The 17,184-nt window shown below is 52.6% G+C and overlaps 1 protein-coding gene across 5 annotated transcripts in view; it reads left to right on the forward strand.

Annotated features, from left to right (window-relative positions):
• Positions 1-5,143: 5,143 nt before the first annotated feature.
• EPS15L1 (epidermal growth factor receptor pathway substrate 15 like 1) overlaps positions 5,144-17,184 on the forward strand; it is a 105,326-nt gene continuing 93,285 nt past the window's right edge. For 3 of the 5 annotated variants that reach the window (XM_020908656.2, XM_020908657.2, XM_020908658.2), the window contains exon 1: positions 5,144-5,235. In XM_020908656.2, the coding sequence (XP_020764315.2) occupies positions 5,203-5,235 (33 nt within the window). In that variant the 5' untranslated portion in view covers positions 5,144-5,202. The remainder of the gene's footprint in view (positions 5,236-17,184) is intronic. The other 2 variants (XM_070462405.1, XM_020908659.2) reach the window with 1 other exon arrangement.

Consider the following 17,184-nt stretch of genomic DNA (forward strand, 5'->3'; position numbering starts at 1 on the left):
ATGCTTCCACTGCAGGGAGCATGAGTTCAATCCCTGTTCAGGGAACTAAGATCCCACCTCAAGGTTGGTTGCCTCAAGGTGCGACCAAAAAAATAAAAATAAACTTCATTTTCTAGAGAAGTTTTAAATCCACAGCAAAACTGAGCAGAACTGAGAGAGTTTCCATATACTGTCTGTCCCCACATTTGTATACCCTGCCCTACCAATGACATCCCACACCACCATGGTTCGTTTCTGACAATTGATGAACCTACATGGATACATCATTATCATCCAGAGTTCGTATTGTGCATTAGGGTTTGCACTTGGTGCTGTACCTTCTCAGGAGGAATGAATTTTTAATCTCACTTAATTGTAATTTTTTTCTTCCAGTTTTATTGATATATAATTGACATACAGTCCTGTGTATATTTCAGGTGTATAGCATAATGATTTGATTTACATACATCATGAAAGGATGACCGCAATAAACTCAGTGAATGTCCATCATTTCATATAGATATAAAATTAAAGAAATAGGAAAGAATATATGTTTTCTTTGTGCTGAGAACACAAGATTTACTCCCAACACCTTTTATATATAACATACAGCAGTGTTAATTATATTTATCCTGTGGTACATTATATTCCTAGTACTTATTTTTCTTGTAACTGGAAGTTTGTACCTTTTGACTGCCTTCATCCAATTCCCTTCCCCCAGCCCCCTGCCTCTGGTAACCACAAATGTGATCTCTTTTTCTCTGAGCTTATTTTTGAAGTATAATTGTCCTACAACACTATGTTAATTACTATTCCATAATGTAGTGATTGAGTATTTCTATACATTTTAAAATGAGAAATAAAGTCTTGGGACTTCCCTGGTTGTCCAGTGGTTAAGACTCTGAGCTTCCAATGCAGGGGGCATAGTTCAGTTCCTGGTTGGGGAATCAAGATCCCATATACTTTGTGGCCAAAAATACATAAATAAAAATTTTTTTAAATATAAAGTCTTTATAGAGGTAATCAAGTTAAAATGACATCATTATGGTTAACAAAAGCTATGACAAACCTAGTGAAGTGAAATTGAAAGTGTTAGTCACTTAGTCATGTCTGACTCATTCGACCCCATGGACTAGCCCACCAGGCTCCTCAGTCCATGGAATTCTCCAGGCAAGAATACTAGAGTGAGTAGCCATTCCCTTCTCCAGGGGATCTTCTTGACTCAGGGATCAAACCTGGGTCTCCTGCATTGCAGGCAGATTCCTTACTGTCTGAACCACCAGAGAAGCCCCAAGACAAACCTCGATAGCATATTAAAAAGCAAAGATATCACTTGTCGACAAAGGTCTGTATAATCAGAGCTATCGTTTTTCCAGTAGTCATGTACAGATGTGAGATTTGGACCATAAAGAAGGCTGAGCACCGAAGAACTGATGCTTTCAAACTGCAGTGCTAGAGAAGACTCTTGAGAGTCCCTTGGACAGCAAGGAGATCAAACCCGTCTATCCTAAAAGAAATCAACCCTGAACATTCATTGGAAGGACTGACACTGAAGCTCCAGTACTTTGGCTATCTGATGCAAAGAGCCTACTCATTGGAAAAGACCCTGATAAGATTGAAGGCAAAAGGAGAAGGGGGAGGCAGAGGATGGGATGTTAGAGAGCATCACTAACTCACTGGACATGGATTTGAGCAAACTCCGGGAGATAGTGGAGGACAGAGAAGCCTGGACTGCTATAGTCCATGGGGTCACAAAGAGTCGGACACAACTGGGCATGCACGCACATCACCATATGTGGAGTGGCCACTGTGTTGGATGGTACAGCTCTGGACTCTGGTGAGAGAGACCCCAGGATGGTTGATCCCTGCCCAGGATGGCTGCCACAGCAGTGGAGGGAGTGACCTGGTGGGACTCTTATCCTGGAGCCTCTGATTCCAGTCAACACCAGGCCAGAGAGTCTCTATATGGTTGTCGCCCCTGTAGACTCTTGACAGTGAGGCTGGAAGCCTGCACACATTTCCCAGACACCCCTGCCCACTAGTGTCCCGTCATGTTCTGTGAGAAGGACGTCAGAAGACAGGTGGAGAGGAGAAGCCATTTTTTTTCCAGGCTCCTGGCTGCCCCTTAGTCAGTGGAGACAATAGCAGTGACTTTAGCAACAACAGCAGAGGGACTTCCCTGGTGGTCCAAGGGTTAAGATTCTGAGCTTCCCATGCAGGGGGCATGGGTTTGATCCCTGATATGGGAACTAATATCCCACAATGTGGCATGGCCAAAACAAGCAGAAAGCAATAATGGCAGAAACAGCGGTGGCTAGTGAGGACCAGCATCCGGGTTCCTGCTCAGCGCCCAGTGGTGGTGGGTTTTGGCATAACACCCTTTCCCTAAAGAGGCTAGCAGTTTCCTCCTGTTACTAATCTTCGGTAACCTTGCCTTCCCCTCTGCTTTTCCAATTTTGTACTCAATCTCCTGTATCAAATTGCCTTCTGTGTGAAATACAGATACTGCTGGCTTCTCTTTTCCTTATGGAACATGGACTGATAAAGCACCCAAGGCAGCTAAAAGCCTCTGTCACTCCCGCCTGGACCACTGCAGCATCTTTCCAGCTGTTCCACTTGCTTCTACCCATCCCCTCTCCATCCACTTTGCCTGCCTTATCCAGAGCCACTGTTCTAGAACACAGAGCTGATCATGTGCAAAACAGTCTGGTGGCCTCCCCTGTCTCTGTGCACAAGGGGTGAAGGAGCATGTGAGACTGAGAGCTTGGAGCTCGGAGAGCAAGATGGTGTCAAAACGAGGCTGAGTCACACATGGTCTTGTTTCACTGCTCTTCACACAGTGCTGTCCCATCAGACTATTATGTGATCTGGCCTTGTCTCAAGACCTTCTTGGGCTCAGCTGATAAAGAATCTGCCTGCAATGCGGGAGACTTGAGTTTGATCCCTGGGTTGGGAAGATCCCCTGGAGAAGGGAAAGGCTACCCACTCCAGTATTTTGGCCTGGAGAATTCCATGGACTGTATAGTCCATGGGGTCGCAAAGAGTCGGACACAACTAAGCGACTTTCACTCTCACTTTCAAGACCCTCTGTCTTGCTCTCTGAGCTCCAGTGTCTCAGTCTCAATATGTTTCTTTGTTCTTCAGCTCCTTTTTGCTTGTGGTGGTTCCAAGCCCCTGCCATCACTGAATGCACCCTCAGTCTTCAAGGGTCACATCCTTGGGCTACTCTATAGCACTTATCACTGTGTATACTTATCTATTTCCTCACGTGATTTTTTTTTTCTTTTGGATTTTTTTTTCCCTTTTAGACTTGTGGTTCTCACAATGGTGGGGGCACGGGGGTGGCCTGAGACCAGCAGCTTCAGCACCTCCTGGGGTTTGTTTGTTGTTGTTCAGTCACTGAGTCGTGTCCAACTCTTGTTGACCCCCATGGACTGCAGCACCCCAGGCTTCCCTGCCCTCTACTGTCTCCTGGAATTTGCTCAAACTCATGTCCACTGAGTCGGTGATGCCATCCTCTGCCACTTCCTTCTCCTTTTTTGCCTTCAGTCTTCCCAGCATCAGGGTCTTTTCCATCAGAGTCTTTGTATCAGGTGGCCAAAGTACTGGAGCATCAGCTTCAGCACCAGTCCTTGCAGTGACTAATCCGGGTTGATTTCCTTTAGGATGGACTGGTTTGATCTCCTTGCAGCCCAGCAGACTCAGGTCCCACCCAGAGTTATAAATCAGAATCAGAGACCCAGTCTGTTTAGCAGACCTTCTGGGTAGCTCCAGGGTGAGACCCATTTGTGGAGAGCATGTGTGTGCCCAGCTCACCAATGGAGCACCTGTGTTCAGTGAACATTTGACTGTGAATAGTTTGTTGAATGAATCACAAAGCACGTTGTGCTCATTTGAGTGGCACAGGGTACATCAAGTTGCTGAAGACCCTGGAGCAGGAAGCTTGTGAGACTTCAGAGTGGAGGAGGTGGACCGGAAGCTGTGCCTTCACCATCTCAGGATTGCTCAACCTTCCAGCTTGACTGCCTGAGAAGTGCCGCTGTCACAAGAGAGACCGCATAAGGGGAACCTGTGCTGAAGAAGCCTGTGTCACTGTGGGCAGTACCCAGTGGGACCTTCCTTCGTCATCCTTTCAGTGGAAATTGGCTAAGGATGAGTGGAAAGAAAGAGTCACTCAGTTGTGTTTGATTCTTTGTGACCCCATGGACTGTAGCCCACCAGGCTCCTCTGTCCATGGGATTCTCCAGGCAAGAATACTGGAGTGGGTTGCCATACCCTCCTCCAGGGGATCTTCCCGACCCAGGGATCAAACTCTGTTATCCTGTGTTGAAGGCAGATTCTTTACCGTCTGAGCCACAGATGAGCAGGTGTCCATAGCTAAAAGAAGGCAACACATGTCTCAAGAAATAAATGCCTCTCCAGTAATGGTCCTCTGGCAAACATCAGATGCCTGCTCTGTGCAGGGTACAGTGCAGAGGTAGAATGACAGCAAATACATACTACTATTTCCTCTTTTCAGAAGAGGGAACTGGGGTTGTAGAGAGGCTACTTGCCAAGGTCACACATCAAGAAGGTGGCGGTTGGGAAGTAATCCCCGGCGTTGTGGGTGCTGCTGTGGTGCAGAGAGGTGAAAATACTGCAACCCTGTTTAGCTGACGCCCATATCACACACACACACACACACACACACACACACACACACACAGGGCCCTTTGTTGGGAAGGGTGGTGTACACACACACACACAGACCCCTATCCTAGGAACAGTTGTTGGGAAGGGTGGTATGTACACACACACAAACACACACACCCTATCCTAGGAACTGGGCGCCTTGTTGGGAAGCGTGAGGATCCTTTTGCCAGGCGCACGGGAATGGGAACGGCATCCCTTGAAGAGGGCCCAGAATCGGCAGGGACCTGGAGGGCTAAGGGACCTTGGCACAAGAACGGAGAAATCCTGGAAGACGTCGTGAAGGAATGCAGGAGGAATTCCGCAAAAGTCCCCGGTCCGCGCACCTCCCAGGCCCCGCCCCTTTCGGCTGGGGCTTGGCGCGCGCGGCCCCGCCCCCGCCCCCGCCCTTTCAGCTCCGCAGAACCTGCACCGCCCCGCTTTGGCCCCGCCCTCCCCTGGGCTCGGCTGCGCGCGCACCGCCCCTCGCACCAGTGCGCGCGCGCGGCCCCGCCCCATTCCCCGCCGGCGCTGGGAGCCCGAGTCCGCGGGAAGATGGCGGCCCCGCTCATCCCCCTTTCCCAGCAGGTACGGGCCAGACGGGCGAGGGTGCGGCGTCGCCGTGCGGGGCGCGAGTCGGGCGCTGCGGGGAGGCCTAGGCGTGGGGAGGTCCAGCAGGGTGACGGCGGCTCGCGCTGAGGGTCCCCGGCGGAGAGCGGGCGAGTGGGCGGGCGGTCCTGAAGGTGACAGGCCGGTCCGGCCCGCGGCCTCCCGCACCCTGGCGACCCCCTGCGGGCGGCAACCCCGCAGGCAGGGCCGCATCGCGTGTCGGCTCCGTCCGGCGCCCGGTATTCTCCGCAGCTTCCAGGCCGGGTGATGCATGGTAGCATTCGGCTGCCTCCCGGTAAGGTGGGCGAGGGGCACGAGCATTTTTGCGGGTGCGGCGGCCCCGCGGGTCTTTGTCTCCTGTCGGGTCTCAGCGCCGGGGCGGCCAGCATCTCCGCCGCGGTGGAGGGCAGAGCCCCGCCGGAGCCGGGACCCACCAGCATTGCGACCCCGGACTCGTCTCGTCCCTTGGGAGCCCCTTCCGGCACTCCTGCGCTGTGAAAGGGAGGTGGGGGTCTCAAGTCTCCGGACTCCTTGCTGTGCCTCAGATAAGCCTGATGCTCTTACCGAGGGGCGACACAGACCTGAAGTGAGAGCCGTGCACAGGCAGCCCTGCCTGCTGGGAGGCACGTTCATTCATTTACCCATCCTTCAAATGTGCATAGGGCCAGGTGCTGGGAGCGCAGCAGTCACCCAGACTAACAAGGTCGCTGGTCTCTTGGAGGTGACACACTCGTGGGACCTAGAAACTACCCATGTCCTGCTGATAACAGCTGCCCTTATTTGCTGAATTTGTGTGTCGTACCAGGCACCAAATTTTATGCAGTTTGCCAGAATGATCTAGCACAGCGTTGGGATTCAGAGTGAGGACACAGGGTTACATTATCACGTGTTCAGATCTTGGCTCTGGGTCTTACTCCTCTGGGTGTCCTTGGATGACGCCCTTGTCTTCTCCATGCCTCAGTCACCTTATTTGGAAAATGGGAATATTAAAAAAGTATTGGGATCAGGTGAAGATTAAGCATGTCAAGCGCTTACAGCAATGCTTGGCACATCGGTATCACTCTGTGATCCTGTAATTAGGACTATTATTTCCTTCTCTGGCAGATTGGGACATTTGGAAGTAGAGATGACAGCAGTGAGAATGCCCAGCCCCTGAAGAGCTCTTAGGCAGGTTATCATGACTGGTCAGCTGACCCATGGAGAGAGATGGTGCCTACTTGCTAGATATTGCCAGAACTAGCCAATTTGTAACACTGTCACTAAATTCAAAACACTGGAGACCTGTGGTTATTAATTAACAGATATGAAAGTGCTCTGTAAGCTATTAAGTTCCCTGCAGATGTTGCATATTATTATTAATGGCCAGTCACTACATTTTAGGGTATGGGGGGGTGAAACACCCATAAGCTCATTTAATGATGAAGCGCCTCTGATTTTTAAAGCTTCCGATCCAAATGACACTTGCCTTAATTTGCACTTTGATGACAGTAGCTAATGTTGAGTGCTTTAGAGCTTATTAAATAATTTCTAACTTGTGCTTATCCACACAACAAAGAGAGGGGATTCTTGACCGATGAAGGATTAGCTTTAGAGAATGGCAGTGGTTTTTAGAGAAAGGCTGCTATAAGGTCAGGTGTGAAAACCTGAATCAGGTCATGTGATTCACCTGCTCAGAATCCTTTAGACCAAAGTCCCAATCCACACCCCCCCAGCCCGCAACACCACCACCTCGCCACCACCCTGCAGGAATCCCTGGTGGCCAGGTGCCTGTCAGCCTCTCCTGCCTCTTCCCCGCTCTGGCACCCACACTGCAGCCCTTCTTGTGGCTTTTCTCCTCCTCCCACAGCCTGAGCTCTGTCCTCCCGGTGTCCTGCAGGCTGTTCCTCCTTCCTGAAGCGTCCGTCCCTGTTTCTTCCCTTGATGCTGCCAGAGCCTGGCTCCCTTCAGGTGGCAGCTCACATGTTGTTCTGAGAGGCCTTCGCTGCTTACCTGTCCTAAGTGGCCCCCTCGCACAGCAGTGTGCCGCCCTGACACCACCCATCGGCACCAGTCGTGGTCCACAGAGGTCTGTGGGTCTCTCTGCTGTGTCCCCATTCGACCAGGCGCAGGCCTCTTGCTCAGCGCCCCTGACTGTGCTCAGCACCCAGGGGGTGTCAGGTAAACCCGTGAAGCAAGGACCAAGGAGTTACACCACCCAGCACCCTTCACGGTGGCCTTTCTTCTCTCCATCTGGCCAGGGATCTGGGCCTTGCGGGTAGGGAGCTCCACAGAGTGGATCCCCTGGTCTCTGACAAGTTCAGGTCATTCACTGCCCGGTGTGCTTTTTCCTGTTTCTTTCTCTGTATATTTGTTGAATAATGCCATGGCCAGACTTTCTTCCTTGGATAATCTTGTCAACTGTTGACACTTGTTAAGTGAAGCACTGCACCACGGATTCCTGTTAACCCAGACCTACCAGGCGCTTCCAGTCTAGCTGAGGGCCTCCCAAAAGTTCACGATTATCACCGGGGAAGCATGGGTATGATTCCAGGGTAGTTTCTGTTTGGGGGCAGTAGGGGAGCCCCCTCTGGACCAGGAAGCCGTGAACTGGCTGGATTGAGGTGTAGGGCAGCATTGGAATGTGAATGGCCAGTTGAAGGTGAGTGAAGCTAGTAGCCAGTGAGTTTGTGGAGGGCTGCCTCCAGCCCTGTCTGGGTTTTTCTTATCAACCTCATTCCCGCTCTGCTCCCTACTCAGCTGTATCTGTGATGTCCTCGCCCCATATAGTCTCTGCTGACCCTGAATATAAATCTTGTCAATTTGAAGAGTGGATAGTTCTCCCTCTAATGGTGATTTTTTTTTTCCCCTCCGTCAACATCTCATTGATTTTTCTTTCTCCCAGGCCCCCCTTTACCTCTCCTCTTGCAGCCCGCCCGGAAGGGCACCTGTGTTCCTTACTCTCTTTGTCGCAGGTGCTCTTGTAATTTACCGGCCGCCTTGCTGACCTTAACCTGAGCGGCCTGTCTTTGGGGCTGGTCCTCCTCGAGCACTGCAACACTTGTCAGCCACTGTAGCCCGCCCTCAGCCTTTGCCGTCTTCTCTCCTGCTTGCATCCTTTCTTTCTGTGTGTTCCCGCCTCTGGTGCAGAGCACTCTAACCCCCTCTCCCACCCCAGAGCCCCTGGCCAGAGCCTCATGCCGTGACCTCCTGTCAAATGCTGTCTGCCCCAGAGGCCTCTTTGGTGCGGTCTCCGCTCAGCTCCACTGGGAGTTCTCCCCCATGTACCTTCTGTGGGTCCCTTAGGTGGCCCCCAGACCCAAGGAGCAGTGGTAATGGGAGGAGAGCATTGGGCCCAGTGGTGATGAGTCTGCTCAGCGCTCACGGAGTTTCTTCTTCCTTCCTTTCCTCGTCGTCATGAGTTTCTTTTTAAAAAATATTTATTTTTATTTTGCTTATTTTGGGCTGTGCCGGTGTCTGTTGCTGCACCCAGCTTCCTTTAGTTGTGGTCCGCAGGCTTCTTATTGCGGTGGCTTCTCTTGCCGTGGAGCACAGGCTCTGGACATGAGGGCCGAGTGGTTGCGGCTTGCAGGCTCCAGAGCACAGGCTTGGTTGTTGTGGCACACAGCTTAGTCGCTCCTCACTTCTTGTTAATGCGTGCCACTGTTCCGAGAAGCTTTTATTCCCATTTTACAAACGGGAAACGGAGACTCAGAGAGATGAAGTATTAATAACTCGCTGAAGTGCCGTTGCTGCCGAGTGCAGAGATGGAGCTAGACCCACCTGTGTCTGCCTGAAGAGCCCTGCAGTTTCTGCTCCTCCAGGCGGCCCACTGGGAGCCCCGCCCACAGCATCACCCAGCGCATGTGTCTGGAGTGAAGGCTCAGGGCATGGGACCCTTGTTTGTCCTTTCCTCCCGTGTTTCTCCCTCCAAAGTGATTGCTAGTTTCTTTATCTCACTCAGATGCTAACGCGGTATAACTTGGGGGTGGATGGGGTAGAGAGTCAGGCTTTAGAGTAAACCTGGCCCACCCCATAAGATCCAGAGGTCCCGGCTGTCTCTGTCTTAGTGACCTGCATCAACCAGGTTTTTGTTGACTGTGTGGCTCCCAGTCACGCAAAGAACATGTAAGTTTTGTCTCTTCTGCCCTAGCTTTGAGCTTTAAAACAACTTTTTCCACGCCTGGTTCTTAATCCCGATCAGCTGATGGGGGAAGTGAGTGAGCGTCTTTGATCAGATGTACTGAATAGAGGGTTTTTCCTTTAGCCGTGTGTGGATGTGAGACTTGGACTATAAAGAAAGCTGAGTGCCAAAGAATTGGTGCTTTTGAACTCTGGTGTTGGAGAACATTCTTGAGAGTCCCTTGGACTGCAAGGAGACCCAACCAGTCCATCCTAAAGGAGATCAGTCCTGGGTGTTCATTGGAAGGACTGATGCTGAAGCTGAAATTCCAGTACTCTGGCCACCTGCTGTGAAGAACTGACTCATTTGAAAAGACCCTGATGCTGGGAAAGATTGAAAGACAGGAAGAGAAGGGGATGACAGAGGATGAAATGGTTGGATGACAACACCGACTCAATGGACAAGAGTCTGAGTAAACTCCGGAAGTTGTTGATGGACGGGGAGGCCTGGCGTGCTGCAGTCCATGGGGTCTCAAAGAGTCAGACACGACTGAGCAATTGAACTGAACTGAATAGAGTGGTCTTCCCAGGTGGCGCTAGTGGTAAAGAACCTGTCTGCCAATGCAGGAGACATAAGAGACATGGGTTCGATCCCTGGGTCGGGAAGATCCCCTGGAGAAGGGCATGGCAACCCATTCCAGTATTCTTGCCTGGAGAATCCCATAGATGGGGGAGCCTGGTGGGCTGTGGTCCATAGCATTGCAAACAGTCAGATGTGACTGAAGTGACCTAGCACGCACGCACCGGATAGAGTGTCCACTCTCTGGTGCCTCAGGCTGTGCCAACAGACCCAGTCACCACCCAGGTGAGAGGCACCTCGTGAACCACACTCCAGGGAGTGGTCTTGGGTTCCCTCCACCTGACCTGACCTGACCTGAGCAGCCAGCACTCACTCAGAAAGCTGCTTGATATTCTTCCTTGAGACGGTGCTTGCAGGGCCCCATTATCCTTTGAAGCCCCATCAGGGTGCCTGTTTTTCCATGTTCGGGCCCCTAGGTATTCTTTCAGTGACCTTAGTTGTGCAGTACTTTCTGTACCTCAGTTTCCCCATCTGCAGATTGGGAATACTACTCTACTTGTTCTGTCGGCTTCACGATAGTGGAGCGTCAGGATCCCTCAGAGTGGTAGATGTGTACGCAGTATGCCTCCATTGTGCTGTTCGTTCAAGTGTTTTTACTGGGCATCTTCTCTGGGCAGGTGCTTTCCAGGCAGCAGGTTATACCTGTGACCCTGAAGACCCCCCCTGCCTCAGGGAGTGGAGGTTCTAAGGAGGGGCCTGTTGTTGACCTTAAGTCACTAAGTTGTGTCCGACTCTTTGCCACCCCACGGACCGTGGCTCCTCTGTCCATGGGATTTCCCAGGCAAGATTACTGGAGCAGGTTACTGTCTCCTTTTCCAGGGGCATCTTCCCGACCCAGGGATCAAACCTGCATGTCTTGCATTGCCAGGTGGATTCTTTACCACTGAGCCACTTGGGAAGCATGGACATGCAGAAGTGCACAGACATATTTGCAGTGAATTGATGCCATCTGCACTCTGAAAAGTATAAAGCTGGGGAGGGCGGTCAAATGTGGAGGTCTGGGAAGGCCTGGAGTCCATGCAGCCTCCCAAGGACTGAGCAGGACAGGCATTTGGTTGGCTCAGATCATTCTCCCAGTCACCCTGGTCGGTCTCCTCCTTGCCTTTATAAAGCGGTAAACGAGGCCCAGAGACCTTGTGTCGTTTGTCAAAGGTCACACCCAGAAAGCTCATGCCGATATGGCTCTTCTGACCACCTCCCTGGACTCTTCGTTGCTCTGTAGTTTCCTGTCTTGGAGTTTGTTTGTTTTTTAAAGCTGCCAAACATTACAATAGTGTAAGTCTCATCTGTTTTTAAACAGTGTTCATGCTGCTTCATCATTGGGTTCTGCAGAGTCTAGTGGGGAGAAAATCACTTGGTTATGTTTTTATCGATTTATTTTTGGCTGTGCTGAGTCTTCGTTGCTGCACGGGCTCTTCTCTAGTTGCAGAAAGTGGAGGCTACTCTCTTGATGCGCAGCATGGACTTTAGGGTGTGGACTTCAGTAGTTGGCGGTACGTGGATTCAATAGTTGCAGCTCCCGGGCTTACTTGCTCCATAGTATGTGGAATCTTCCCCAATCAAGGATCCAGCCTGTGTCTCCTGCCTTGGCAGGAGATGCTTTATCAGTGAGCCTCCAAGGAAGCCCTACATGTTAATTTTATTGTTTTAATCTTCTCTTAGTGGAAGGGGGAGGGGGTGGAGGAGATGCAAAAACCTCCTCATTATCTTTATGAGGGGTCAGCAAGTTTCCCTGCTGGCCTGGCTCCTCAGTGCTTCCAGAGGCTGAGGAGGAATGAGCGGGCCTCGCCCAGCCCAGAGGGAGCTCGGACTCTGCTCAGGCCAGGGCGGCTCAGGTCCAAGCTGGAGGAGGGGCGGCTGACTTGCTTGGGTGTGTTGGAGACAGCTGCGAGGACAGGGCCGTGGGGATCCTGGGAGGGGAGATAGGCATGCCTTTCTGACAGAGGCAGGACAGAATGAGGTGAAGCCGAGAAACTGGAGCTCCAGCTCACAGGACTGTCGTGGCTGGGACTTTGGGGTACATGTCCTGCTTTTAACTAGGGTGACTTAGGGTTGGAGGGAAGAAGGTGGCCTTGGTAAAACGGGACACAGGAGTCTGTGCCTGGCCTACAAATCAGCCTGAGACAAAAGGGCCTGACGGGTGTCCGCTAGCCCAGAGAGGGGCTGATGCAGACGCGGGGGAGGAAGGGAGATGTGCTGGCTCACAGGCCCCACGGCTGCTCCTGCGTGCAGGCCCGCCACGGCCATCCCAGTTCTTACTGCCACTTGCTGATGGAGAGAAGCAGAGGTTACAGATGACCGCAAACAGCCATCTCCTCGGGTTGCCACTCGCTCTGCCTGCTGGGCGGGATTCCTGCAGTGTTTGGTCGTGGGATTTACTGGCTGTGTTCTGGCCTGGCTGACACAGAGTCGGTTCTCCTTTAGTGCATGCTGGCTGAAAGCAGGGGACGGTGGTGCCTGGCCTCCGCCGTCTGTGGACTGGGTCGGGGGCCCCTGCCCTGCCCCGCCCCACCCTTGGCACCCCTGTAGCCTGTCCCTCCCAGACTTGTCGCTCTGTCCTGCAGCCCCCAGGCCCTGCTTTCGGTAGCTTGCACATTCTCTCTTGCCTCAGGGCCTTTGCACATGCTCCTTATGGCCTCTCTGGAGTGTCCTTTTCTCTCTTAATCTCTGGGTAATCCCGTCTGCTCTTCATATCTCAGCTAACACATCGCTACCCTGACAGACTGGTCCAGCTTTTCTGTACTTCTTTAGGGGAGACCTTGTACTTTTCTACATACCAGTTTGTAATTTTGTGCTGGTGGGAGTCTTCGATTGATGGTGTTTCTTCCCCACTGCGTGGACTGTGTCTATGAAGGCAGGGACTGTGCCGGTTTTAATTTATCCTTGGGTGTGCTTCCCCGATGGTTCACTGGTAAAGAATCTGCCTGCAACATAGGAGATATGGGTTTGATCCCTGGATCAGGAATATGGCCTGGAGAAGGAAATAGCAACCCACTTTGGTATTCTTGCCTGGGAAATCCCATAGGCAGGGGTGCCTGGTGGGCTACAGTCCATGGGGTTGCGTGAGTCGGATACGACTTAGTGACTGAACATCAACTTTAGGTGCTGGTAATCATCTGTTGAGCTAACGGGTGACTGGTTGGGCAAGTCCACTTTATAAGAGAGAGTTAGGCTCTCTGGCAGTTCTTGAGGAGTGAAGCGACAGGCGTAGATTGTCTGACTGCTTCTCCAGGGAATGGCCAGAGTTGGTGCTAGTTCGGAGACATCTGCTGTGATGGGCCCTGTGGTGACACAGAGCAGCCTGGCCGGAGAGGGCCGGAGGGCAGAAGGGCTGGTGGTCAAAGCAGTGTGTGGATTGGCTGCTCGGACGGGGTCCTCCGAGGGGGCGTGGAAAGCAGCTGTGGTGTGGGCAGGCAGCAGGACCAGGCGGGCCTTCCTGGGAGCCGGTGGGTGGCGCCAGGCGGTGGCTGTCTCCACTGAGACCAGAGCGTCATCACCTTTGCAGCAGTCGTCCAGGCCGGGCTAGACTCCACACAGAGGTGCAGCCCATCCCCTGGGGACACCCCCATGATGTTTACCGAGCACTTAACATGTGCTGGCTCAGGCCCAAGATGAATAAAGCCAAGCGCCAGCCCTTCAGACAACTGAACTGGGGCCGGGCTCCCAGACGATCAGAGGTCTCGTGGAGGTCAGGTGGCAGCCGGCAGAGGTGGAGTGAATGGCCTCCACTGGGCAGGAAGTGAGGAGAGGAGGAAGACCAGACCTGCCTCTCCCCTCTCCCACCCTTTGCGGCCAGTCAGAGCCCTGGTTCCTGGACTCTGGTCACCCGGCGTCCCCCAGGGCGGTGCTGGGGAGAGATTTGGGGCACAGGTCTTGCGTGGAAGTGAGGGAGTATGGTTGGACACCCCCTTTGTGCCCCTTCACCACTGATTCATTGTCAGGGAGGTGTCATTGCCATCATCCTTATGCTTATTGATTCATCACTTTTAATATTTATTTATTTATTTGGCTGAGCTGGGTCTTAGTTACGGCGTGGGAACTCCCAGTTGCTGCAGGTGGTATCTAGTTCCCTCACCAGGGATCGAACCCTGGCCCACTGCACTGGATGTGCAGAGTCTTAGCCACTGGACCACCAGGCAAGTCTGAGGATGAGCTTTTTAGTTTTACATTTCCAGTGGAAACAAAACTGTTCTTTCAGGCTGTTTTTAAAGAGGAAAGATTGAACAAGAAAATAGCTTGACAGTGAGGCTCTCTTTTGGAGATAGTATAACCATTAGGACTCTGAAGTTTTGGGGCTGGGACCAGCCTCTAAGTTGTCCCACACCTGAGAGACAGCCGTGTTGGAGGTCCCAGAACCTGATTGACTTTGGTGTGTGTGACTGCAAATGTTTCTCCCTTTGGGTGGTTTCTTTGATAAGGGTTAGAACGGCTTCTGTGCCCTCAGCACACTCCTGTGTCCATTTTGAACATGAAAAAATATTTATTTGGCTGTGCTGAGTCTTAGTTGTGGGATCTTCAGTTGCAGCACATGGGATCTAATTCCCTGACCAGGGATCAAACCCAGGCCCCCTGCATTGGGAGTGTGGAATCTTAGCCATTGGACCATCAGGGAATACTCCCCATTTTGAACACTGCCTATGCAGAAGGGGGGCTCCCCAGGGGATGAGCCGACACCCACGATGCTGAGTGAGTTGGGCAAGCCTGTGGGTCACTCTGGTGCTCACACATCAGGCCGTGGAATCAGCAGCTTCTTCCAGACCAAGGTTCTAGTATTGGCTTTCTACTTTTTGATTTTATTCTGTTGCCTTCTTGCCACTAGAAAATATTCTTTCATCACAATCCTGTACGTGGGTTTTTATTGGTATGTACTTAGCATACTGTGGGCTTTCCTGGTGGCTCAACGGTAAAGAATCTGCCTGCAATGCAGGAGACCTGGGTTCATTCCCTGGGTTGGGAAGACCCCCTGGAGAAGGTCATGGCAACCCACTCCAGTATTCTGGCCTGGAGAATTCCATGGACAGAGGAGCCTGGTGGGCTGCAGTCCATGGGGTCGTGAAGAATCAGACATGACTGAGCAACTTTCTTTCTTTCTTTAGCCCACTATGTGTGAGATTATGTGTTAAATAAAAACGAACCACGGAAACTAAGAGAACTGAAAGACTGTTCTGTCCTGGTGTTGAGAGAGAAAACGAGGGTGATGTGTACCATCGTGTAGCCAGCGCTTGGTGAAATATTTTACTGTTTGCTGAAAAGATCGTTTGGCATGGCCAGCTGCAACATGGTTTGATATCGCAGCACACGTCCTAACAGATTTGTCTGACTTCTATCCCAACAGTTCTTTGTATATAAAACCTGGTCTTCTGTCTCGGTGACAATAATAAAAGCCACCATAATAATAGATCTCGTAAGTGCTTCCCTTTGCAGACTGTGCTTTATCTACATTTTCTCACTTGATATAGGAGCAGATGTCTTACAGATGGGGAAACTGAGGCCCCAAGAGGCTTCAAGCTCATCTTCACTTTGCCACCTCCAAGTGGGAGCCTTGTCTGCCGGAGGGCTGACCACCTTCCACCCATCTCAGCCCCTCCCTTCCAAGGTGCCATCTAAATCTCACCTATCCCACGAACAACCTTTTTCTGACCCACTGTTGTGGGTGGAGCTCATAACATGTGAGTGTGAAACTCTATCCTCCAAGAAGTGAAATGTAGGGAACGGGGGCCCAGTCAGTACAGGAGTCTTAACATAAATTAGGCTTGAAGAAGTGTCTCTTTTATAAATTTGGGGCTGCGGAAGCGTGGAAGAGAGGGACTCACTTCAGTGGGGAATTCGCACTAACTCTTACAGCTGGAGATTTGATGCGGGGGATGGAAGGTAATTGGCTTTCAGCACGCAGACACACACAGCCACATGCCCCACTAGGGGCGATGTGCGCTCAGCCAGGGTGAGAGGTGCCCAGCATGTAGAGTGGGGCATCCACCAGACCGGGATGGAGGGCAGGCAGGGTTTGACGGCCGTGTGTGTGTGTGTGTGTGTGTGTGTGCGTGCGTGCGTGCGTGCGTGCGTGTTTGGGGGGAGGTTAAGCCATCAGGGCCAGACGGTGGCAGGGGAGCACGCAGCGAGCAGGACCGGGTGGGACTCCATACCCCTTCAGCAGCCACTGAGGGTCTTTCTGAGCTGAGCTGTGACCCGGGGATGCCAAGTGGGATGCAGAGGGAGCAGGCGAGCGCGGGTGCCAGCTGAGAGGCCGAGGTGTGTGCGGAGCGCGGCGCGGGTTGGAAGGCTGCCCTCACTGCTCTGTCTCCGTGACCCTTCCCTCCTTCAGGCCGAGGCTTCATTCCTACGCTGTCCCTGCCCGTGCCTTTGCTCGTCTACCTTTGTGGTTTGGTCTCTGACCAGACGTGATGCTCTGCCCTGTGGTCGCAGGGACTGTCTTTTCACTTACTGTGAAACGGGGGAGCCTGGCTCAGTGCCGGGAACTCCGAGAGCCCCTGGGCTCTCCAGAGCTGGGCGCTGGGAGGCCTGACGGTGCCACCTGCAGAGGGGAGCAGGGAGGCGGCACGGAGAGCTGCTGACCCCACCTGGCCTGGGTCCTGGTGTCATTTGCACCAGGGCTCAGAAGATGGCAGGGATGTTGGGACCCTGGGGTGGCCAACATAGGGATTTGGGGAAGGCTCAGGGCATGTTTGGGGCTTCCCTGGTGACTCGATGATAAAGAATCCGCCTGTAGTGCAGGAGACATAGGAGACTCGGGTTTGATCCCTGGGTCGGGAAGATCCCCTGGAGAAGGAAATGGTAACCCGCTGCAGTGTTCCTGCTGGAGAATCCCGTGGACAGAGGACCCGGCAGGCGGCAGTGTGTGGAGTCACAGAGTCGGGCACGACTGAGAACAGCAGGAGGGCACGCTTGGGGGAGGTTGGGAGCGCTGTGAGGAGCGGGCACCTTCACGGAGGGCAGTCAGTGCCTGCTGTGTGTAGGGGGCCCTGACGGCTGAGGCGTCACCCCTGTGAGTCTACAGAGCCTGGTCCCTCAGATGGAGGAGGGGAAGAGACAGTGGAAATGATGGGGGAGGGGCTGTTCTCTGAGACGCCTGGAGGGGCCGTGTCTAGGAGGGCTATGAGCTTCCCTGGTGGCTCAGAAGCTAAAGAATCTGCCTGCAATGCAGGAGACCCAGGTTCCATCACTGGGTGCGA

This window comes from Odocoileus virginianus, chromosome 3 (genome assembly GCF_023699985.2).
Source record: "Odocoileus virginianus isolate 20LAN1187 ecotype Illinois chromosome 3, Ovbor_1.2, whole genome shotgun sequence".
In the NCBI taxonomy this organism is placed as follows: domain Eukaryota; kingdom Metazoa; phylum Chordata; class Mammalia; order Artiodactyla; family Cervidae; genus Odocoileus; species Odocoileus virginianus.